The 25545-nt window shown below is 42.6% G+C and overlaps 3 protein-coding genes across 3 annotated transcripts; 1 reads left to right on the top strand and 2 right to left on the bottom strand.

Annotated features, from left to right (window-relative positions):
• Positions 1-2739: 2739 nt before the first annotated feature.
• clec14a (C-type lectin domain containing 14A) lies at positions 2740-5745 on the bottom strand. The gene is made up of 2 exons (XM_087779834.1): positions 5556-5745; positions 2740-4289 (listed from the first exon to the last, which is right to left on the bottom strand). The coding sequence occupies exon 2, from the start codon at positions 4281-4283 to the stop codon at positions 2973-2975; it is 1311 nt and encodes a 436-aa protein (XP_087635960.1). The 5' UTR covers positions 4284-4289; positions 5556-5745; the 3' UTR covers positions 2740-2972.
• A 678-nt stretch (positions 5746-6423) lies between these two features.
• Positions 6424-25460, bottom strand: sec23a (Sec23 homolog A, coat complex II component). Its single transcript, XM_087779714.1, has 20 exons — positions 25416-25460; positions 23774-24014; positions 22902-22959; positions 22755-22841; positions 22452-22688; positions 22308-22384; positions 21030-21174; positions 20819-20977; positions 19568-19683; positions 19388-19511; positions 19239-19319; positions 19049-19138; positions 13467-13573; positions 12425-12578; positions 11228-11305; positions 11000-11161; positions 10847-10933; positions 9474-9629; positions 6826-6891; positions 6424-6747 (listed from the first exon to the last, which is right to left on the bottom strand). Exons 2-20 carry the CDS (start codon positions 23992-23994, stop codon positions 6658-6660), a joined length of 2295 nt encoding a protein of 764 aa, XP_087635840.1. The 5' UTR covers positions 23995-24014; positions 25416-25460; the 3' UTR covers positions 6424-6657.
• On the top strand, positions 13580-16853 carry LOC148060201 (beta-2 adrenergic receptor). Its single transcript, XM_087779715.1, has 3 exons — positions 13580-14767; positions 16317-16464; positions 16527-16853. Exons 1-3 carry the CDS (start codon positions 14071-14073, stop codon positions 16660-16662), a joined length of 981 nt encoding a protein of 326 aa, XP_087635841.1. The 5' UTR covers positions 13580-14070; the 3' UTR covers positions 16663-16853.
• Positions 25461-25545: the final 85 nt, after the last annotated feature.

The raw sequence follows: 25545 nt of genomic DNA, 5'->3' as shown, positions 1-25545 counted from the left end.
TTTATGTCTTCATAGAGTTTATGTCTTCATAGAGTTTATATCTTCATGGAGTTTATATCTTCATAGAGTTTATGTCTTCATAGAGTTTATGTCTTCATGGAGTTTATATCTTCATGGAGTTTATGTCTTCATAGAGTTTATGTCTTCATAGAGTTTATATCTTCATGGAGTTTATATCTTCATAGAGTTTATGTCTTCATAGAGTTTATGTCTTCATAGAGTTTATATCTTCATAGAGTTATGTCTTCATAGAGTTTATATCTTCATGGAGTTTATGTCTTCATAGAGTTTATGTCTTCATGGAGTTTATATCTTCATGGAGTTTATGTCTTCATAGAGTTTATGTCTTCATAGAGTTTATATCTTCATGGAGTTTATATCTTCATGGAGTTTATGTCTTCATAGAGTTTATGTCTTCATAGAGTTTATATCTTCATAGAGTTTATATCTTCATAGAGTTTATGTCTTCCTGGAGTTTATGTCTTCATGGAGTTTATATCTTCATAGAGTTTATGTCTTCATAGAGTTTATGTCTTCATGGAGTTTATATCTTCATAGAGTTTATGTCTTCATAGAGTTTATGTCTTCATAGAGTTTATATCTTCATAGAGTTTATGTCTTCATAGAGTTTATATCTTCATAGAGTTTATATCTTCATGGAGTTTATATCTTCATAGAGTTTATGTCTTCATGGAGTTTATGTCTTCATGGAGTTTATGTCTTCATAGAGTTTATATCTTCATAGAGTTTATGTCTTCATAGAGTTTATGTCTTCATAGAGTTTATATCTTCATAGAGTTTATATCTTCATAGAGTTTATGTCTTCATAGAGTTTATATCTTCATAGAGTTTATGTCTTCATAGAGTTTATATCTTCATAGAGTTTATATCTTCATAGAGTTTATATCTTCATAGAGTTTATGTCTTCATAGAGTTTATATCTTCATAGAGTTTATATCTTCATAGAGTTTATGTCTTCATAGAGTTTATGTCTTCATAGAGTTTATGTCTTCATAGAGTTTATATCTTCATAGAGTTTATATCTTCATAGAGTTTATGTCTTCATAGAGTTTATGTCTTCATAGAGTTTATATCTTCATAGAGTTTATGTCTTCATGGAGTTTATATCTTCATAGAGTTTATGTCTTCATAGAGTTTATGTCTTCATAGAGTTTATATATTCATAGAGTTTGTATCTTCATAGAGTTTATATCTTCATGGAGTTTATATCTTCATAGAGTTTATATCTTCATGGAGTTTATGTCTTCATAGAGTTTATGTCTTCATAGAGTTTATGTCTTCATATAGTTTATATCTTCATGGAGTTTATATCTTCATAGAGTTTATGTCTTCATAGAGTTTATGTCTTCATAGAGTTTATATCTTCATGGAGTTTATGTCTTCATAGAGTTTATATCTTCATGGAGTTTATGTCTTCATAGAGTTTATGTCTTCATAGAGTTTATATCTTCATGGAGTTTATATCTTCATAGAGTTTATGTCTTCATAGAGTTTATGTCTTCATGGAGTTTATATCTTCATGGAGTTTATGTCTTCATAGAGTTTATGTCTTCATAGAGTTTATATCTTCATGGAGTTTATATCTTCATAGAGTTTATGTCTTCATAGAGTTTATGTCTTCATAGAGTTTATATCTTCATAGAGTTTATGTCTTCATAGAGTTTATATCTTCATGGAGTTTATGTCTTCATAGAGTTTATGTCTTCATGGAGTTTATATCTTCATGGAGTTTATGTCTTCATAGAGTTTATGTCTTCATAGAGTTTATATCTTCATGGAGTTTATATCTTCATGGAGTTTATGTCTTCATAGAGTTTATGTCTTCATAGAGTTTATATCTTCATAGAGTTTATATCTTCATAGAGTTTATGTCTTCCTGGAGTTTATGTCTTCATGGAGTTTATATCTTCATAGAGTTTATGTCTTCATAGAGTTTATGTCTTCATGGAGTTTATATCTTCATAGAGTTTATGTCTTCATAGAGTTTATGTCTTCATAGAGTTTATATCTTCATAGAGTTTATGTCTTCATAGAGTTTATATCTTCATAGAGTTTATATCTTCATGGAGTTTATATCTTCATAGAGTTTATGTCTTCATGGAGTTTATGTCTTCATGGAGTTTATGTCTTCATAGAGTTTATATCTTCATAGAGTTTATGTCTTCATAGAGTTTATGTCTTCATAGAGTTTATATCTTCATAGAGTTTATATCTTCATAGAGTTTATGTCTTCATAGAGTTTATATCTTCATAGAGTTTATGTCTTCATAGAGTTTATATCTTCATAGAGTTTATATCTTCATAGAGTTTATATCTTCATAGAGTTTATGTCTTCATAGAGTTTATATCTTCATAGAGTTTATATCTTCATAGAGTTTATATCTTCATAGAGTTTATGTCTTCATAGAGTTTATGTCTTCATAGAGTTTATATCTTCATAGAGTTTATATCTTCATAGAGTTTATGTCTTCATAGAGTTTATATCTTCATGAAGTTTCCAAAGTTTGATTCCCTCGATGCTGCCAATGAGGTAAAGTGTTTATTTGATGTCATAGTTTTTGTGTTTATGAGAAGAATGTGTTTGTTTGTCCTTTATGTCTTTTTAAATGTAGATTTCACAGCGAAATAAAGGTGTTTTCACAAAATAATACTTGGTAGAAACTGATCACATGATCTAGTTCAGCATCATCTCAATATATCTCAAATATAAACATTAAAAATGTTTTCACAAAATATGTTATTTTTATTAAGTTCTCAAAAGTACAGTTTGGGAAAAAAAAAATAATTAAATAATAATGTTTTGCCCCAAAAAAGAAATAAAGATGTTTATGTAAAATACCAACATTTATCAATTACGACGAATGTTTCCCAATTTAAAAAAGTGATCAATTCATTCTATTCAATTATTCTTTCAATCCATCCATCTCTGTGACCAATCACAGCTCAGTGTCTTACGCTGCCGTCTTCTCATTGGCTGTTTCAAAATCGTCCTCTTTGCTCTCCATCTTCTTCACGGCACGTTCGTTAGAGCGCCTCCTCAGGCAGCACTTGACCGTCACGCCCACCACCACCAGCAGCACCAGCAGAACCGCCACCGCCACCAGCACCGGCACCAGGATCCCCATGACCCATTCCGGCTGCCGGTCCTGGGCCGAGCACTCGGGCGAGTCCTCCTCGTGGTGCCGGCCCTCCTGGTCCGAGCAGACGCACCTGAAGGACCCGGGCAGGTTCAGGCACACGTGGCGACAGGCGGCGTCGCCTCCGTCGCACTCGTTGACGTCCTCGCACTTCCCGACCCGGTTCTTCCTGAAGCCCGGCGAGCAGCGCCGGCAGACGGTGGAGGCGTCGACGAGGGAGTCGTCCAGCAGACGCCACACCCGACCGGAACACAGCAGAGGCAGCTGCACTCCGGACCAGCACTCCAGCAGGACCCGGTTCACGTCGTCCGGGTCCAGCGTCAGCGAGCGAGAACCGTCCACGTCCGGGTTGGAACACAATCGGGAGCCTGGAATGGGCTTTGGGTCCGATTCTGTAGCCCGGGTCGCTGGTTCTGTCTGGACTTCTCGGTCTGTGGCGTTGACTTGTGGTGCTGCAGATGGTTCTGTGGTGGATTTGGGTTGAGAGGAAGCTGGTCTCGGCGTTGGGTCGGGTCCGGGTGTTACTAAGGTTCTAGCTTGAGTTGGTTCTGCTGCTGGTTCTGTTGGTGTCGGATCATGGGGTTCATTAACGGTTGCTGCTTGAAGTTCTTGTGAACCCTCCAGCTTGCAGATGGACTTGAACTGGTTCTTGCAGGAGACCGGAACCAAACCCCAGCGGGTCACATCGGACCCGCTCAGTTCCAGCGCCAGTGCCGCACACCTGAGCAGCGTGCAGGTGTGCTCTGGCTCCTCCCACCAGCGGCTCACCTGGGTGTCCTCGCTCTGGTCCACGACCCACCTGAACCCTCGCAGAGGCAGCTCCCGGATCACACAGTCGGACTGGACCTTCTTCAGCCCGACCCAGAACCTCAGCACCTTCACCCGGGTCGCAGGTTCGGAGCCGGCGACGAGCCGCAGGACCTGCTGGACCTCCTGGACCTCATGCTCCGAGCGCAGGGTCGTGAGGGATCCGGGGGAACAGGCGCTCGCGGCCTGGTTGAAGGTCAGTTCTTCTTCTCGGACCTTGTACCGCGGCGCCGGTTCTGGTTCTGATGAAGCATAGCGGAGGACGTGGCTGGTCCAAAGATAGAAGCAGCTCAAGCAGAACCTGAGGTCCATCTTCATGAATCACTGTGAAGACAAAAGACTCTTTACACTCGAAGAACTTGAGTCGTTGCCGTGCGTTTCGGATCTTTGAGTCGTGTCCTCAGAGATCAAACTAATAAAGTTTTGTTCAACAGTGATGGAGCGGTGACGACCAGTGATGTCAGGGGTCAAACAAAAGGTCAGCAAAATCACTCGGCAGGAACTAAAGTTTCCTGTCGAAGCGCACACACACAAACGCACACACACATGTACACAAACGCACACACACACAAACGCACACACACACACACAAACGCACACACACACACAAACGCACACACACACACACAAACGCACACACACATGTACACAAACGCACACACACACAAACGCACACACACAAACGCACAAACGCACACACAGCTTTGCTCATTTTTGTTTGAAAACAAGATATTAATAAGTACTAATATGTTTACAAATGTACATTTTCATGAGCCTTAAAAAGTTAGTATCTTAATCTTAAGTCTTAATGTCTAGTTTAGATCAACAACCTTTTAAACACTCAACGTAAGAATTAAAATGTACAAAATCTGTTCTTTTTTTAAAACTTGGACTGAAACATAGATTTAAAGAAATTGAATTAAATATATTTTTATTTAATTTTTAAACTTTTTTTTATATTATATTCAAATATTACTTCCTTAAAATTGTAGTTTTTAAATGATTATTGTGTTTCAACTTCAAGCTCAAGTTGACGTTTGGATTTTTCATGAAAAACCTTTTATTTTTAATTAAATGTTAAATACTGCCCCCTGCTGGTTCACTGACGCTGTTACAATCGTTATTCCAAGTGTTAAAGTATTTGACTGAATAAATAAATATTTGGTTTTAAACGTAAGCTGCTTGGCAGTGGTCTGCGATTCCTAAACGGCCTTCTAGTTTTAAAAAATATATTCCGTTTCTCAAAAAACTACAACCTAAAAATCTCAAACTTCAATTTTTATTTATTACATTTTTTCATTTTAACTTAAAATTTTACTTTTTGAGTGTTAGATAAATATTTAATTTCAAAAAAGGTTAAATCAAGGTGTGAGCAGAAGATCTTCAAGTCAAGTTTGACATTTTCTGAGGTTTTGTTCACGAGTGAGGGTTTTTCTTTCTCTCTCGTTACTTAGAATTTATCGTAACGAGAGAGAGAAAGACCCTCACTCGTGAACAAAACCTCCGAAAATGATCAACTGGCTTCTCACAACTACACATTTAGACCTGTAACACACACACACACACACACACACAACAGAACACACTCACCTTCAGGTGCTCCTCAACTTCAACCTGAGAAAAGAGTTTTCCTGCGTCTCCGTCGTCGTCCTCTTCGTTCCTACTGGAAGTCTGTCGTCCACAGGACCCTCGCAGGCCCCGCCCCACACACACACACACACACACACACACACAGGAAGTGTGTTGCGTCTTGATACGGCGAGTTTTAACTTCCACCTCAGAAGACGTTAAGTGATCACTTCCACTCACTCGCAGGGAAAATCTGAATCAAAATCTTCAAAAAGATTCGAGACCAGTGAACTACAAACACACAAGTGTGTGTGTGTGTGTGTGTGTGTGTGTGTGTGTGTGTGTGGACGGATACACAAACACACATCTGAGCCCACTTTGTGTCTAATTACTTGAAATTGTTGATGACATTTTAGATAAAGTGTGTGAGGCTTGAGAGTAAAACTATGACACACAAACACACACACACACACACACAGACTCACACAAACTAGTTGAACAAACAGTGGAAGCTGACAGATGATTGTTGTCATGGTGACTCAGATGATTCCCATTTCCTGAAGGAAGTGTGTAAAGAATGACAGGAAGTGAAGGTTCTGAGGACGGGAGGTTTCAGGTTGCCGTGGTGACGGTTCATTCATCACATTTTTTGGTTTTGTTCTGAATCTGAGGCTCCGGAGAAAACATTTTTTTTTTTTTAGCGCTGGTTTGTATAGACTTTGTTCTCCTGATGGCCTTCGTGACTTTCCTCTTGGAACAACCATCTAGTGAAGTGTGTGTGTGTGTGTGGGGGGGTGTGTGTGTGTGTGTGTGTGTGTGTGTGTGTGTGTGTGTGTCCTTGTAAAAAATGATTGTTTAAATTCGTTGTTGATCTTAAAAAAACGTGGACTTTGACTTTGAATCATGGTTTATTAGAAACAGGCAGCTGACCGTGTCACGCGGCCGCAGGTCACATGACCTTGTTTAAGACGTTAAATAAGTTCCTATTGAAATGTTTGTTCTGTTCGGGGCGAGGCTGACACCCGCTGGTCAAATGAAGAACTGTCACCGAGTCTGGGGGCGGTTCGTTACCGCGGTAACAGCGAGGCAGCGCGTGCGTGTATAAAAAAAAGTGATGTCATCATCAGGCGGCGCTGGACACGGCGAGCTTCTTCAGGTGGTCCATGAACACCTGCAGGCTGACGTCGTCCGTCAGGATGGGGGCGCCAGAGTCCTAAAGACAAAGTGTTGTCAACGAGCGTCGCAGGTTGAAGGACGTGTGTGTGTGTGTGTGTGTGTGTGAGAGACTCACCTGTCCCCAGGTGTACATGTTGTTGTGGGTCTGGGAGGGGTTGACTTTGGAGAGCAGGAAGCGAGCCTGAGAACCACGACTCATCATTAGCATGACTCAGAGTGTGTGTATGTGTGTGTGTGTGAGTGTGTGTGTGTTGGTATACCCGGACTATAGGGATATTTTGTCTGACTGGGCTGCACTCTACCAGGACAGTGCCAGGGTCCCCATAAGTCGGACAGTGCCAGGGTCCCCATAAGTAGGACAGTTCCAGGGTCCTCATAAGTCGGACAGTGCCAGTGTCCCCATAAATCGGACATTGCCAGGGTCCTCATAAGTTGGACAGTGCCAGGGTCCTCATAAGTCGGACAGTGCCATGGTCCTCATAAGTCGGACAGTGCCATGGTCTCCATAAGTCGGACAGTGCCAGGGTCCTCATAAGTCGGACAGTGCCATGGTCCCCATAAGTCGGACAGTGCCAGGGTCCTCATAAGTCGGACAGTGCCATGGTCCCCATAAGTCGGACAGTGCCAGGGTCCTCATAAGTCGGACAGTGCCATGGTCCCCATAAGTCGGACAGTGCCAGGGTCCTCATAAGTCGGACAGTGCCATGGTCCCCATAAGTCGGACAGTGCCATGGTCCCCATAAGTCGGACAGTGCCAGGGACCCCATAAGTCGGACAGTGCCATGGTCCCCATAAGTCGGACAGTGCCATGGTCCCCATAAGTCGGACAGTGCCATGGTCCCCATAAGTCGGACAGTGCCATGGTCCCCATAAATCGGACAGTGCCAGGGACCCCATAAGTCGGACAGTGCCATGGTCCCCATAAGTCGGACAGTGCCATGGTCCCCATAAGTCGGACAGTGCCAGGGACCCCATAAGTCGGACAGTGCCATGGTCCCCATAAGTCGGACAGTGCCAGGGACCCCATAAGTCGGACAGTGCCATGGTCCCCATAAGTCAGACAGTGCCAGGGACCTCATAAGTCGGACAGTGCCATGGTCCCCATAAGTCGGACAGTGCCAGGGACCCCATAAGTCGGACAGTGCCATGGTCCCCATAAGTCAGACAGTGCCAGGGACCTCATAAGTCGGACAGTGCCATGGTCCCCATAAATCGGACAGTGCCAGGGACCCCATAAGTCGGACAGTGCCATGGTCCCCATAAATCGGACAGTGCCAGGGACCCCATAAGTCGGACAGTGCCATGGTCCCCATAAGTCGGACAGTGCCAGGGACCCCATAAGTCGGACAGTGCCATGGTCCCCATAAATCGGACAGTGCCAGGCACCCCATAAGTCGGACAGTGCCATGGTCCCCATAAATCGGACAGTGCCATGGTCCCCATAAATCGGACAGTGCCAGGGACCCCATAAGTCGGACAGTGCCATGGTCCCCATAAGTCGGACAGTGCCAGGGACCCCATAAGTCGGACAGTGCCATGGTCCCCATAAGTCGGACAGTGCCAGGGACCCCATAAGTCGGACAGTGCCATGGTCCCCATAAATCGGACAGTGCCAGGGACCCCATAAGTCGGACAGTGCCATGGTCCCCATAAATCGGACAGTGCCATGGTCGCCATAAATCGGACAGTGCCAGGGACCCCATAAGTCGGACAGTGCCATGGTCCCCATAAGTCGGACAGTGCCAGGGACCCCATAAGTCGGACAGTGCCATGGTCCCCATAAGTCGGACAGTGCCAGGGACCCCATAAGTCGGACAGTGCCATGGTCCCCATAAATCGGACAGTGCCAGGGACCCCATAAGTCGGACAGTGCCATGGTCCCCATAAGTCGGACACTGCCAGGGACCCCATAGGTCGGACTGTGCCATAAGTAACGGTTGTTTTTAATTATATCGTTAATGCTCATTTTCTTTCGCTCTCAGTCCGTGTTGTTGTAGAAAAGTTCACAAACACACGACTCGTGTAAAAACCGACAAGTTACTGCAGTAAACTGCTGAAAGTTTCAAGGTTTCAAAGGTTCATCAGCGAGTTCAAAGGTAATGTTTTTCATCCATGATATTGTTTTTCTTAATGTGTACAATAAAGTTTTATGAGAAAAAAACAGGAAGTTGTTAACCTGGTTCAGCTGCTCCATTAAACACACAAGGCTGTTGTGTAACATCAAACTAACATCACAGTCGTTCTATTCATTCTTATATTGATCAGGTTTTCAAAACACTTTCTGGAGCGTCACAGCTGTGTTTTTACCAAAAGACAGATGTCGAAAACAACCAAAACAACCAGTGTTTTAAAAAAGTCACCTGAGAAAACACCAAAAGGAAGAATCCGAAATTGCCCAAGCATTCTTGCTACCGAAAAACTCTAAGACGTTTTTTTGACGGTTTGTGGAACGAAGGAAATTATGAGCAAAATCAAGAAGTAAGAAATCCTGGGGGGAATTTTGAAGTAAAAAGAAGACTCGTCCTCATGGCCCGGATAAAGTTAGGTTTTAGTTTCTCGGTACTCGATGACATTATTTGAATCTTAAATAAACAACAATTTTTCCCAATTTTCTTTAAACAGTTTTATCGTCGCACCACCTTCAACGACAAGGTGGGTCCCCTTGAACAACCATTAGACTTGTGTGAAAAAAGTGTCCTTCTAAACCACCCACACCTGTGTGTGCGTGTGCGTGTGTGTGTGTGTGTGTGTGCGTGTGCGTACCTGACTGCCTCCGTGCTCGGTGTCGATGTATCGTGGCATGGGGAACCTGTTGTGCAGCAGCTCTTGAGCGTCATCGACTGGAGCTTGAAGAAGATGTTTGAAGTTCTCGTACTCCGGCAGGTCCTGGTATCCCGCCTTCCTCCACTGAGACACGGTCTGATCGATAACACAACTTTATCGATAACAAAACTTTATCGATAACACAGCTCATGATCAAGAGACAAGTGTTCGTTTGTGTGTTTTTGTTTACGTTTTGTAAGTAATATTTGGATCTAGACCAGGGTCACAAAGCGCTTTAACAATTTGTGTGTAGCTGTACGTGTGTGTACGTGTCTGTGTTAATGTGTGTACATGTGTGTGTTTGGTGTGTACATTTGTGAGTTGGAGTGTGTGTGTACAGGTGTGTATACGTGTGTGTTTGTACAGGTATGTGTATACATGTGTGTGTGTACAGTGGTATGTTTGTGTGTTTACATGTGTGTACAGGTGTGTACATGTGTGTTTATGTGTGTGTGTTTGTACAGGTGTGTGTACAGGTGCGTGTGTACAGGTGTGTACAGGTGTGTGTATACATGTGTGTACATGTGTGTGTACAGGTGTGTGTTTGTGCGTTTAGGTGTGTACAGGTGTGTACAGGTGTGTACATGTGTGTTTACGTGTGTTTGTGTGTTTACGTGTGTGTGTGTACATGTATGAGTACACATGTGTTTACGTGTGTACATGTGTACATGTGTGCTTACGTGTGTAAAGGTGTGTGTGTGTACGTTTGTACATGTGTGCTTACTTGTGTACATGTGTGTGTACATGCGTGTGTGTGTGTGTGTCTGTGTGTGTGTATGTTTGTGTGTACATGTGTGTATGTACATGCGTGTACATCTGTGTACACGTGTGTGTGTACATGTGTGTATGTACATGCGTGTACATCTGTGTACATGTGTGTATGTACATGCGTGTACATCTGTGTACATGTGTGTATGTACATGTGTGTATGTACATGCATGTACATCTGTGTACATGTGTGTGTGTACATGTGTGTATGTACATGCGTGTACATCTGTGTACATGTGTGTATGTACATGCGTGTACATCTGTGTACATGTGTGTATGTACATGTGTGTATGTACATGCATGTACATCTGTGTACATGTGTGTGTGTACATGCGTGTACATCTGTGTACATGAGTGTGTGTACATGCGTGTACATCTGTGTACATGTGTGTATGTACATGCGTGTACATCTGTGTACATGAGTGTGTGTACATGCGTGTACATCTGTGTACATGTGTGTATGTACATGGGTGTACATCTGTGTACATGAGTGTGTGTACATGCGTGTACATCTGTGTACATGTGTGTGTGTACATGAGTGTTACCTCTCCATGGTAGATGAGGATCTGGAAGAAGGTGTCCATGAGCAGGATTCTGTCGGGCAGGATGCTGCTACTGTCCAACAACACAGGCTGAAACACACAACAGACGCGTCAGATAAGGTGTGTTGTGCGAGCGAGTCCCAGCAGCGCCAGCACCTCTGGAGGGCCGTTGAAGGAGTAGGCGTAGAGGACGGGCTGGATCATGATGAGCGCCTGAGTCAGATCCTGCCTGTTGAACTGGTGTCTGTAGTAGGAGCTCTCGTCAGGACTGTTGTTGAAGACTTGCAGGAAGGGAGAGCGACGCAGGTGGAACATGAACTGCAGCAGAAGAACCAGAAGAACCCAGTCAGAGGCAGAAGCTTCACCTCACTGACCTCCAGTCACCTGAGGGAAGAGAGAGAAGGTCTCCGAGAACCTGAAGGAGTTTGGATCGTCTTTGTGGTAGTCACCGAACTTCTGGCACTGAAACACAAGCATGGTCATCCAGAGTCAATCAGTGAGTTAACCATTGAGTTAACCAGTGAGTCAATCAGTGAGCTAATCAGTGAGTTAACCAGTGAGTCAAGCAGTGAGTCAACAATTAAATCAACCAGTGAGTCAATCAGTGAGTTAATCAGTGAGTTAACCAGTGAGTCAAGCAGTGAGTCAACAATTAAATCAACCAGTGAGTCAATCAGTGAGTTAATCAGTGAGTTAACCAGTGAGTCAAGCAGTGAGTCAACAATTAAATTAACCAGTGAGTCAATCAGTGAGTTAACCAGTGAGTCAAGCAGTGAGTCAACCAGTGAGTACAACAATTAAATTAACCAGTGAGTTAACTAGTGAGTCAATCAGTGAGTTAACCAGTGAATCAACCAGTGAGTACAACAATTAAATTAACCAGTGAGTTAACTAGTGAGTCAAAGAGTGAGTTAACCAGTGAGTCAACAATTAAATTAACAAGTGAGTCAACAGTTAAATCAACCAGTGAGTCAACAGTTAAATCAACCAGTAAGTAAACCAGTGAGTAAACCAGTGAGTCAACCAGTGAGTCAACAATTAAATTAACCAGTGAGTTAACCAGTGAGTACAACAATTAAATTAGGCAGTGAGTTAACCAGCGAGTTAACAATTAATTTAACGAGTGAGTGTAGGAACTAGTGAGTGAACGAGGAAACTAGCAAGTAAGTTAACTAGTGAGTGAGTGAACAGGTAAACGAGTCAGTGAAAGAGTATACTAGTGGGTAAATAAACAAGTGAGTGAGTGTGTAAGTAAACTAGTGAGTGAATGAATAAACTAGTAAGTGAGTGAACATGTAAACTAGTGAGTGAAAGAATGTACTAGTGAGTGAGTTAACTAGTAAATGAGTAAGTAAACTAGTGAGTGAGAGAGTAGGCTAGTCAGTGAGTGAGTGAGTGATTTTGTGAGTGAGTTAAGTTTGTGAGTGAACAAGTAAACTAGTAAGTGAGTAAACAAGTTATTGAGTGACCGAGTAAACTAGTGAGTGAATGACTAAACTGATGAGTGAATGAGCCATTGAGTAAACTAGTGAGAAAGTAAAGGATTGAGTGAATGAGTAAACGAGTGAGTGAACATCTCACCAGTCTGATCAACTGTCGGTCCAGCCACCTCAGAACATCTGGACCTTCCTCGGACTCGGTGCGGAAAACGGCCAGTCGGGCCATCAAGATGGCCGCCGCCTCCTGATCGAAGGACGCGGCGATGTTCTGGATCTGAGTCTGAGCGTCGGCCCAGCTGAGCAGGAGAGGAGTCAGACCCACACACACACTTACACGTTCACACACTAATACACACACACACACTTACACGTTCACACACACACACACACACACTAATACACACACACACACACACTTACACGTTCACAAACACACACACTAATACACACACACACACTAATACACACACTTACACGTTCACAAACACACACACTAATACACAGCGCTATATAAATAAATATTACTTACTTACTTACTTACTTACACGCTCACACACACACGTTTACACACACACACACGTTCACACACACACACACACTAACACACACAAACACACCCCCACACACGTTCACACACACACTTACACGTTCACACACACACACACAAACACAAACACACGCACACACACGTTTACACACACACACACACAAACACACGTTTACACACACACACACTTACACGTTCACACACACACACACAGACACACACTAACACACACACACAAACACACACACGTTTACACACACACACACTCACACACACTTACACGTTCACACACACACACAGACACACACTTACACGTTCACACACACACACAGACACACACTAACACGTTCACACACACACACACACGTTTACACACACACACACACGTTCCCACACACACACACTAACACACACACACTTACACGTTCCCACACACACACACAAACACACACACACTCACACGTTCCCACACACACACACAAACACACACACACTCACACGTTCCCACACACACACACTAACACACACACACACACACTAACACACACACACTTAGACGTTCACACTAACACACACAGAGACACACACTAACACACACACACACACTAACACGTTCACACACACACACGTCTCTTACTTCCTGGCCGCTGTCGTCACTCGGATGCGTCTCTGACCCGACGAGTGTTGGTACTGAGTGACGAACTGTAGAGCTCCACGGCCGCCCTGAGGGATCGGAGCGTTGTGCTGCAACACACACACACACACACACACACACACACACACACACACACACACACACACACACACACACACACACACACACACACACACACACACATTGATGAAACCATGATCAGATGAAAGGATGAACATGATGATGCAACATGTCAGCAGCAGCTGGTGTCACTTGTTCTTCTCAAACACGTCTGAGGAAATTGAATGTTTGTCTTCGTTGCTTAACGTGTGTGTGTGTCCAATCAACATTATCACAGCAGGCGGCTGACACCATGACGACACACACACACACACACACACACACACACACACACACACACACACACACACACACACACACACACACACACACACACACACACTCGATCATCTGACTAAGGGTTCAACTCCTGCTCTGTCGCTCACTGGGTCGAAGAGCAGGTCAGGAGCGAGAAGGTTCTCCGAGGTTCGAGTCGTGTCCAGGATCGTTCGTGATGCACTTCCTGCCGCGCGGGTCCACCTGAAGGATGGAGGTGGCGGTGCGCTCGCTCTACGCGGCGCTCATGGCGGTGTCGGGCGTGGCGTCCGTGGCGGGGAACGCGGTCCTGCTGCTGACGCTGCTGCTCAACAAGGACCTGTGGACGGACACCCTGGGCCTGACGGTGAGCGTGGGCCTCAGCGACCTCGCCTTCGTGCTCGCCGTGGTGCCGTTCGGCGTCTACAACAGCCTGGCCCGGCCGGAGGGTTACCGCGGCGACGGCGCCCTGTGCCGGGGCAGCGGCTTCATGCTGGTGCTGCTGCAGACCTCCTCCGTCCACTCGCTCATGTGGTCCACCGTGGACAAGTTCGTGGAGATCTGCTTCGGGCTGAACTACCACAGCGTGTGGACCCGGAGGCGGTGTCGGGCCGTGCTGGTCCTGGTCTGGACCTTCAGTCTGGTGGTGGCCGCGCTGCCCCTGCTGGGCTTCGGGAGCTACAGCTACAGCAGCAACAGGTTCCTCTGCTGCAGCAGCTTCACCAGGGAGCAGAAGAACTTCGTTCTAGTGTGGCTTCTGCTCGGCATCACGGCTCCCATCGTGTCCATGTGCTTCCTGTACGGATACATCATCTACGCGGCGCTCAAGCAGGTGCGTCGAGGAACCTTCATGTGCAACGGACTGCACTGTTACCACGTTCCTGCCAAGCAGTACCTGAGGAGCTCCATGGTGATGGTCACGACCTCAGGTCAGGTTCACTCTCGTTATTGTGCAGGAAAATAACATGAAACCTGTTTAGGAACAAAGTTTAAACTCATTTTTTTAATTCATAGATTGTGATTCCTACAAAATAAATCATTAAATATAATGAGCTAAAACAAGAATTTAATATAAGTTAATATAATATAAATAGATCACGAGAGAGAAAAAAAGGATCTTATAATAACATCTAAATTAAGTTGAACAGGGGAAAAGACAAGTGTTGTCAAGAATAGTTTTAGACAAAGTAAAATGTGTCTTAAAGTCGTTGGAAACTTGTCATTAATTAATTGTCATTAATGAGAAAAATACAATTATTTAGAAAAGAAAAAGTAGTTAACAAATAGTTAAATAGTTTGGAAAACAATGTAATCAAGAGAAGTTATAATTGTTTAGAAAACAAAATAATACAAAGAAAAAATGATTAATTATTAAGAAAAAATATAGTTTAAAAAGGTCTAATTATTTAGAAACAATATACAATTGAAAAGAAATGTATGAATATTAAGAAAAAATATACAATAAAACAAAAGTATAATTATTTAGAAAAATAAACAATTAATAAAATGTATAATTGTTTAGATAAAATATTTAAAATAAATAATTTAAATATTTTGATAAAATATCCAAATAAAAAGTGTATTATTATTAAATTCATTATTTAGAAAAGATATATACAATTTAAAAAAAGTATAATTGTTTAGAAGAAATGTAAATAAAATAAATTTAATTATTTAAAAAATATATACATTTAACAAATGTATCATTATTTAAAAAAAAGTTATAGAATATATACAATAAATTAATTGTATAATTATTAAAAAAACAAACATGATATCAATATAAAATAGTATTATAATAGTATATCATAAAAATAATTTAAAAAAAGAGAGAAAAATAATGCATTTAAGAGAGAAAATGTAAATATTAATATATATACAATAAGTATATATAAATAAATATATACATAATTATTAACAAAGAAAATGCAATTAAAATATATATAATTACTAAGACAAATATTAATTTGATTAAGAGAATAATGTTGTTTTTTTCTATAAATTGAGCTAAAATAGTCATTTAAGATGATATTTGGAGCTGAGAGGAAAGATAATGTCATATTAGATAATTTATTAAATAACAAAAGATAATTTTAATAAATAATAATTATTATAGATCATTTTAATTAAGAATAATTATTATAGATCATTTTAATTAAACATTATTATATATAATTTTAATAATCATTTTTATTATTAAAGATCATTTTAATAAATAATTATAGATCATTTTAATTAAGAATTATTATACATCATTTTAATAATAATTATTATTACACATCATTTTAATAAATAATTATAGATCATTTTAATTAATAATTATTATATATCATTTTAATAATAATAATTATAGATCATTTTAATTAATAATAATGAGATCATTTTAATAAATGACTTCAATGATGTTTCATGTAAGAAATATTGTGTTCAAACTCCTGCTGAGCATCATCTCTCCACGTCAACATCTTGTGATGACAGGGTGTCTGCTGGTCTGCTGGGTTCCCTTCATCTCCATGTGTCTGTACGAGACCTTCAGTGGTTCCGAGGACCGTCTGTTGTCCTGCTCTCTCTCCACCTGGCTGGTCGTGACCAACGCGGCCCTGAACCCGTGGATCATCAACTTGACGTGAGAACCTCAAGCTCTCCGCGGCTCCTGCGGCGTCGCCGTGACGACGTTGTGTGTTCCAGGAAGTACCGGGCGGCGCTGTGGCGGGGCGTGGACAAGGTGACCCGCATGTGTCGGGACCCTGCTCCGCGTCCGGGCGTCGTCGTGGACCTCCAGGGCGGAGTCAACACGGTGTCCACGTCCACGCACTTGACGTGACCACACGACCGAAGACGCACAATCCACTTTTGTGACGACAATCAAATGTTTTGCTCTCTTTGAACATTTAAAAAAATATTCTCTGATTCATGTTCTTCGTGTGTTCTAGATAAACACAACTACACATTATTGTTTGGAAGCTGGAGAGCGCCACCATCTGGTCACACTTGAACACAATCATCAGAAAAGATCCCTAAAAATAGCTGATGCTGCGATCCACGCCCCCCTGAAGAAATCCCACAATCCTTTGCTGGTGAACATGTGACACCGCTGACCTTCACCGTAACAAATGATGATGATAGTGTTAGTCACTCCAGATTATTCCTGTGAAGAGTTTTGCTCATGGGCGCCTCAACACAAGTTCAATTACCGGCTGTTTTATTTAGCAGTTTGTTGCAGGAAATGTGCATTTTTAATTGAAAATGTTTCTCAACCTTCTTGTGGTATCCCTTGTGTCGTCTCTGGGTCAACACAAGGCCTACTGGTCACCTTGACCCTGAGACAATGAAAGGGATACGACAAACACATTTGTTTTCAGGCCCTCGGGTCACCTTGACCCTGAGACAACGCAAGGGATACCAGAAACACATTTGTTTTCAGGCCTTCGGGTCACCTTGACCCTTTGGTAACTCAAGGGATACCAGAAACACATTTGTTTTCAGGCCTTCGGGTCACCTTGACCCTTTGGTAACTCAAGGAATACCACAAACACATTTGTTTTCAGGCCTCCGGGTCACCTTGACCCTGAGGTAACTCAAGGGATACCACAAACACATTTGTTTTCAGGCCCTCGGGTCACCTTGACCCTGAGACAACGCAAGGGATACCAGAAACACATTTGTTTTCAGGCCTTCGGGTCACCTTGACCCTTTGGTAACTCAAGGGATACCAGAAACACATTTGTTTTCAGGCCTTCGGGTCACCTTGACCCTGAGGTAACTCAAGGGATACCACAAACACATTTGTTTTCAGGCCTTCGGGTCGCCTTGACCCTGAGGTAACTCAAGGGATACCACAAACACATTTGTTTTCAGGCCTCCGGGTCACCTTGACCCTGAGGTAACTCAAGGGATACCACAAACACATTTGTTTTCAGGCCTTCGGGTCACCTTGACCCTGAGGTAACTCAAGGGATACCACAAACACATTTGTTTTCAGGCCTTCGGGTCACCTTGACCCTGAGGTAACTCAAGGGATACCACAAACATATTTGTTTTCAGGCCTTCGGGTCACCTTGACCCTGAGGTAACTCAAGGGATACCACAAACACATTTGTTTTCAGGCCTCCGGGTCACCTTGACCCTTTGGTAACTCAAGGGATACCACAAACACATTTGTTTTCAGGCCTTCGGGTCACCTTGACCCTGAGGTAACTCAAGGGATACCAGAAACACATTTGTTTTCAGGCCTTCGGGTCACCTTGACCCTGAGGTAACTCAAGTGATACCACAAACACATTTGTTTTCAGGCCTCCGGGTCACCTTGACCCTTTGGTAACTCAAGGGATACCACAAACACATTTGTTTTCAGGCCTCCGGGTCACCTTGACCCTGAGGTAACTCAAGGGATACCAGAAACACATTTGTTTTCAGGCCTTTGGTTCACCTTGACCCTTTGGTAACTCAAGGGATACCACAAACACATTTGTTTTCAGGCCTTCGGGTCACCTTGACCCTGAGGTAACTCAAGGGATACCACAAACACATTTGTTTTCAGGCCTTCGGGTCACCTTGACCCTGAGGTAACTCAAGAGATACCACAAACACATTTGTTTTCAGGCCTTCGGGTCACCTTGACCCTGAGGTAACTCAAGGGATACCACAAACACATTTGTTTTCAGGCCTTCGGGTCACCTTGACCCTTTGATAACTCAAGGGATACCACAAACACATTTGTTTTCAGGCCTTCGGGTCACCTTAACCCTGAGGTAACTGAAGGGATACCACAAACACATTTGTTTTCAGGCCTTCGGGTCACCTTGACCCTTTGGTAACTCAAGGGATACCACAAACACATTTGTTTTCAGGCCTTCGGGTCACCTTGACCCTGAGGTAACTCAAGGGATACCACAAACACATTTGTTTTCAGGCCTTCGGGTCACCTTGACCCTGACATAACTCAAGGGATACCACAAACACATTTGTTTCCAGGCCTCCGGGTCACCTTGACCCTTTGGTAACTCAAGGGATACCAGAAGCACATTTGGTTTCAGGCCTTCGGGTCACCTTGACCCTGAGGTAACTCAAGGGATACCACAAACACATTTGTTTTCAGGCCTCCGGGTCACATTGACCCTTTGGTAACTCAAGGGATACCACAAACACATTTGTTTTCAGGCCTTCGGGTCACCTTGACCCTGGGGTCACTCAAGGGTCAGACGTCTTACCTGGTTCACCACCTCGAAATAAAGCGCCAGCGTGGTCGTCGGGTCCAAGCCGCAGATCTTCCACTGAGAAGTTCCTCCCGTCCCGATCTCCTGGAGCGCGAGAGAACATACGTGAGCGAGAAGAACATGCGTGAGCGAGGAGAACATGCGTGAGCGAGGAGAACGGGTCACGGGTCACGTGGTCACGTACGTTCTCGGACACACACGGTCCTTTGGCGTGCAGGGACACGCAGGGTCCGATGGCGCCCGACACCTTGACCTCTCTGGACGTCTGCAACACACGCGAGGTCAGAGGTCAGAGGTCAGGGGCGAGGACGCGAGCGGGAGGAGAGAGAGTACCTTGATCTCCAGCGTGGCGGCGAACGCCATCTTGAAGTGACCCTGGACGTCTTTGGTGAAAACCCTCTGGAAGGTCTGGATGAACAAGGAGGTGGTGAAGGAGTCGGCCATGACCATGTAGCCCCTGGAAGAACAGATCCGGGGTCAGCGTCTGTGCTCGCGCTCCGGTGCCGCTCTCACCCGGTGTAGTTGGGGCAGCACTTCATCTCCAGCAGGCCCGACTGGTCCAGAGCGCAGGCGTAGATGTCCATGATGTGACCGTTGGTGGCTGCTCTGTGGGCCAGAGCCTCGTAGTGCTGCCACGTGATTGGACGAGAGAAAGAACCCTTTTAGAATTTAAATATTACTACGAAGGAAATACACAATTATTTGTTTAATATTAAGTGAAGAATTTGTTATTAGGAAATATGTATAAATAAATATGTAACTATTTAGAAGGAATGTAATTATAAAACATGTGTAATCATTAAAAATATACGTAATTTAGTTTTTTAAATGTCATTATTAAGAAAATATATTAAATTATAAATAAATAAAAATAACTATTTAAAATATGTCACGTTTTTTTTAATGCATATAATTATTCCGTTTACACACACACACATATATATATATATATATAAATACATTTAATTAATAAAATATATATTATAGGAAAACATGTAATTATTAAGAAAAATATATAATAATTAAGAAGTATATAATTATTAAGGAAAACTATCATTATTTATAGACGTATAAAATATAAATAAATATTCAGAAAGAATTATGTATAGAAAGAAAACCCCAAATGTAATTAAAATGAAGAATACATGTAATTATAATGAGAGAAAAATATTATTATTAAGAGAAAAACATCTTATAATTAAGAAGAAAATGTAATTAAGAAGAAAGTATATAATTATTAAGAAAATAATATTTATAAATACAAGTAATTTTAAAGTATTTAGAAAAGATTAATTTAAAAAAAAAAGAAAATTAAGAAAATAAATGTAATTAAAAAAAAACATTAGAATACATGGACTTATAATGAGACGAAATGTTATTATTAAGAGAAAATATAATTATTCATTAATAGATTCATCATTTTCTGAGGCTTCTGAGCCTAAACAAGCTTCTTTCGGGCGACAGCCGGGGGACACCCTGGACAGGAGGCCAGAGACACACACACACACACACACACTCATACCTACGGAGAATTTCAATCAACCTCTGTATGTTTTTAAACTGTGGTAAAACATAAAACAATGTCTTTGATCAGAAAATAAATGTATTTTATGTTTTTTCTATTAATCATTAAACGTTTCTAAGAGAGAACTTTGGAGAAAAAAGAGATTAAAATAAATCAAAGAGATTTTAAATGATATTTGGAGAGAAAATTATATAATAATATGATATATTTAATTAAGATCAAGAACTTCAACAAAACACCTTGGTGGCCTTCTTCATGAACTTGGCGTTGTCCTTCTCGATGTCGTGCCACGACCTGATGGGCGTCTTCAGCTCGTCTCCCACCACCATGCCGGGCCCCTGAGTGGAGGGGCCCCCGATGAAGGTCATGATCCGAGCGCCGGTGTTGGGGAACGTGCACTGAAGAGAACCTGGATCAGAGTGTGTCTGCAGGAAGGACCGACCTTCTCACCTCCAGCAGGCCCACGGCTATAGACATGGCCACGCCCAGGGACCGCAGGGGCCTCTTGCCTTGAGTGACAGGCCAGGGGTCCCTCTGGAGCTCCAGCAGAAGGTCAGTGAGCTTCATGTCGATCTTCTGCACCGGCTGAAGAAACCTGAGGATAAAGACTTCTGACTTAAACTGATGATGAAGATGATGAAGATGATGAAGATAATATTGCACTATTTTCAACTTGTTAATATTAATATTAATACTTTTTATAAACACATCTCTCTGCTGTGTTTTTAACGGTCGCCAAGGAAACGAAATTTCGTTGCCAGTTTCAATGCAGTTTTTTCTGTGCAATGACAATAAAAGAAAGTCTAAAGATAACGACGATGATGATGATGATGATGATGATGATGATGATGATGAAGACGATGAAGACGATGATGATAAAGATAAAGATGAAGATGAAGATAAAGATGATGAAAATGATGATGATTATGATGAAGATAAAGATGATGAAGATGTTGAAGAAGATGAAGATGATGGTGATGATGATGGTGATGAAGATGATGAAGAAGATAAAGATGATAAAGAAGAAGATGAAGATGATGAAGTTGATGATGATGATGATGAAGATAAAGATGATGAAGATGTTGAAGAAGATGATGATGAAGAAGATGAAGATGATAAAGAAGATAAAGCTGATGAAGATGATAAAGAAGAAGATAAAGATAAAGATGAAGATGATGATGATGATGATGATGACGATGAAGATAATGAAGATGATGATGATTAAGATGAAGATGAAGATGAAGATGAAGATGATGTTGAAGATGAAGATGATGATGATGACGATGAAGGTGAAGATGATGAAGATGAAGATAATGAAGATGATGATGATGATGATGAAGATGAAGATGAAGATGATGAAGATGATGTTCAAGATGAAGATGAAGATAATGAAGATGATGATGATGAAGATGATGAAGATGAAGATGAAGATGATGTTGAAGATGAAGATAATTAAGATAATGAAGATGATGATGATGATGAAGATGAAGATAATGAAGATGAAGATGAAGATGATGTTGAAGATGAAGATGAAGATAATGAAGATAATGAAGATGATGATGAAGATGATGCAGATGAAGATGATGTTGAAGATGAAGATGAAGATAATGAAGATGAAGATGATGTTGAAGATGAAGATGAAGATAATGAAGATGATGATGATGATGAAGATGATGAAGATGATGTTGAAGATGACGATGACGAAGATGAAGATGATGAAGGTGATACCTGTTGGACACCGGCTGCTGAGGAACCGGCTGAGCTCGTGTCTGCGCGGCTGAAGGTTTGTTCAGATTCAACATCTCCTGCAGAGACACGTGTTAGAAACTAATACATCGTTGCTTCGATAATCTAGAAGAATGTCAGGTGTACCTGCAGGTGTTTAGCACTCAGGTCCTTCGTCCCTCTGAAGACGTAACTCTTGGACATGGTCTCACAGCTGAGCTCGTGCACCTGGACCATGCGTCCAAACGTGATGAGGCCCACCAGAGCTGTGGGGGGCAGCAGAGACAGGGACATCTGCAGGGACTCCTTCAGCGCCTGCAGGTCCTCGTCCTCCATGCAGGTGTCCACCACATACAGGAAGACCAGTGGCATGGTAGGACCACGCTGAAGACCAGCATGAAGACATCAGTGACGTGTTCAAATGTCCGTCCCTGCGTGTCTGACACTCACCTGGACCACGTACTCGATGGTGGAGAACTGAGGGAGCAGCTCTGCAGGCTGGTTGACCTCTGAGATGCCGGTGTAGGACGGAGGGAACTAGAGTCGCAGCAGAAGAATGAGCAGGACTTCTAGAAGACAAACGTCCTCAAGACTTACGTGGTTTCTTTGGTAGCAGAAGTTGCAGGCCCACAGTTTGGCATTGTAATCCACCTGGCTGTAGACAGGTGAGAGACAGACAGGTGAGAGACGGACAGACAGGTGAGACATAGACAGGTGAAACATAGACAGACAGGTGAGACATAGACAGGTGAAACATAGACAGACAGGTGAGACACAGACAGGTGAGAGACACAGACAGACAGGTGAGACACAGACAGGTGAGAGACAGACAGGAGACACATACAGGTGAGAGACAGACAGGTGAGACAGACAGGCGAAGGACAGACAGGTGAGACACAGACAGGTGACAGGCAGACAGGTGAGAGACACAGACAGCTGAGAGACACAGACAGGTGAGAGAGATAGATGATACACAGACAGGTGAGAAACAGACAGGTGAAGGACAGACAGTTGAAGGACAGACAGGTGACAGGCAGCCAGGTGAGAGACAAACAAGTGCGAGACACACAGGAGACACAGATAGGTGAGAGAGATAGGTGATACACAGACAGGTGAGAGACAGACAGGTGAGAGACAGACAGGAGACACAGACAGGTGAGAGACAGACAGGAGACACAGACAGGTGAGAGACAGACAGGTGAGACACAGACAGGTGAGAGACAGACAGGTGAGAGACAGACAGGTGAGAGACAGACAGGAGACACAGACAGGTGAGAGACAGACAGGTGTGAGACAGACAGGAGACACAGACAGGTGAGAGACAGACAGGTGAGAGACAGACAGGTGAGAGACAGACAGGAGACACAGACAGGTGAGAGACAGACAGGTGAGAGACAGACAGGTGAGAGAAAGACAGGTGAGAGACAGACAGGTGAGACACAGACAGGTGAGAGACAGACAGGTCCTACCACAGAGGGTTCAGGACGGCTCTGCACGTGGCTCGACTGCACAGCACAGGCTCGTACTGAATGGGTGGAAGATCTCGTCTCTCCTTCAGCGGCGTCAGAAGAGCCGCCACAGGAACCACCATACGAGTGGCTTCCAGGCGGCTGGAGGGCCACACGTTCCAGCTGAAGCGCACGCCGTCGCGGTCCTCGTTCTGAGCGATGTATTCTGGGAAGGTCGCCATGGCAACTCACTCAAGACGTGCTGCGGCAGAGACGTGAGCGTGAATCATCAAAATAAAAGAATAAAAAATAACATTAACCAGGGTCGCGACCTCTGGTGACCCCGTCGATTCTTGGGGAGACTTTCATGTTTAGGATTTTTTGTGTGGTTTGTGGGACATTTTGGTTTTCGGATATAAAAATGTTACATTTTAACTTTACAATCCAATATATATAAATGAAAAAGCTTCTTAAATAGATCAGAAGTGATTCTAGAACAAACTTAAATAACTTTTGAGCGTGAATTTAAATCTTTACTAATAAATACTCTTCACTTTTAAGGAAAATTCTAAGTAACAATTCCAAGGACTCTTAGTTACAACCAGCAACACAAACAATATTTAGGAATTTGGCCCCTGATGTCGAACACAACTGAAGTGCTTTTCTCTGCAAAACTTAGGGTCAACTGGGGCCAAAGATCATCATGTCAGGGGCTGAAAATGGCCCGCGGGCCTCTGACATAAATCAATACATTAACATAAATAATAGAAGAAAAGAAAACTGACTATATTAATATCAAATGACATCAACAACCTAAACATTTATACATTTATATATATATGCATTTATTTTTGGTGGAGAAAAGAAACATGTGGAAAAAGAGGCGGAAACTAAATTAACTTTTGTTCACTTTGTTCCTTTTGAACTATTGTATGAAAAAACGAAAAATAAATTAAATGTAAATAAACAAACATTTATGCTCTTTTGTTCCTTTTCAATTAAATGTTTATAAGAAATTATTTGTAACTTAATTTTAAACCTTAACTGGATCCAAAGGTTTGTAAAATATTCTACAAAAATAACTAATTCAACCAAAGCTTGTGTACATTTTCTGAACGACTAGTTTAATGACGCGAATCTGAACTATTCGTAAATATTAAGTTAGACTAGCTATACCTGACCCATCCCTCTCTGACCCGTTCACCATCCGGACCTCGGGAGCCTAATAACAAATACGTGGCGCGGAGTAAAAGAAAAATATTTAAGTAGTTTTAGTTTTGATAGTTATTAGTTTTTTTAGTTACGAGTTGTATTCCTGCACAAGTTGACACCGCAGATCGAGATAACTAGTGTTGACTTGTCACTAACTATCCCTTCGTTTATTGGCTGATCTCCAGTTTGACAATCGATCGAGCTGCTCCTAATAATCGATCGTCATGTTCACCGAGTTAAGAAGTAAACCGATGAGACTAGTTAGTGAGTGACAAGTTCACCTGTGAAGACTAGTTAGCTTCGGCTAATAAAAACACGCAGCGCTGATTTAACGGCCGCGTGTTTGTGTTGGTGTCGAGCAAACACGAGCCCAGGTGAGTCTGCGCACAGGTGAGCGTTAAAGAGCCACAGGTGAGTTAAAGATAAGAAGGTTAGTTAATAAGTGACTCACCGCCGCCGCCGCTGTCGCTCCTCTGACAACGAAGCAAAACAACATGGCGGCGGCCGGTCGCCACGTCAATGCGAAGGTAGGGACGGAGCGAGATGCGTCACTCGGACAGGAATTCAAAATCCTTCAAACT

The sequence above is a fragment of the Callionymus lyra genome, chromosome 18, assembly GCF_982586985.1.
Source record: "Callionymus lyra chromosome 18, fCalLyr1.hap1.1, whole genome shotgun sequence".
NCBI lineage: Eukaryota > Metazoa > Chordata > Actinopteri > Syngnathiformes > Callionymidae > Callionymus > Callionymus lyra.
Note: the sequence above shows the minus strand (reverse complement) of the source record. Positions and strands in the feature narration are given on the sequence as shown.

What these genes read in the sequence shown, in the direction of transcription:
- LOC148060201 (XM_087779715.1), top strand. Translation starts at nt 14,071, where the DNA reads ATGGAGGTGGCGGTGCGCTCGCTCTACGCGGCGCTCATGGCGGTGTCG. An exon ending in GGTGATGGTCACGACCTCAG is followed by an intron (nt 14,768 to 16,316) that starts GTCAGGTTCACT and finishes TTGTGATGACAG; the next exon opens with GGTGTCTGCTGGTCTGCTGG. An exon ending in CCGTGGATCATCAACTTGAC is followed by an intron (nt 16,465 to 16,526) that starts GTGAGAACCTCA and finishes TGTGTGTTCCAG; the next exon opens with GAAGTACCGGGCGGCGCTGT.
- sec23a (XM_087779714.1), bottom strand. Translation starts at nt 23,994, where the DNA reads ATGGCGACCTTCCCAGAATACATCGCTCAGAACGAGGACCGCGACGGC. An exon ending in CAGCAGCCGGTGTCCAACAG is followed by an intron (nt 21,175 to 22,307) that starts GTATCACCTTCA and finishes CTTTATCCTCAG; the next exon opens with GTTTCTTCAGCCGGTGCAGA. An exon ending in CCGAGCACGGAGGCAGTCAG is followed by an intron (nt 6,892 to 9,473) that starts GTACGCACACGC and finishes CGTGGTTCTCAG; the next exon opens with GCTCGCTTCCTGCTCTCCAA.
- clec14a (XM_087779834.1), bottom strand. Translation starts at nt 4,283, where the DNA reads ATGAAGATGGACCTCAGGTTCTGCTTGAGCTGCTTCTATCTTTGGACC.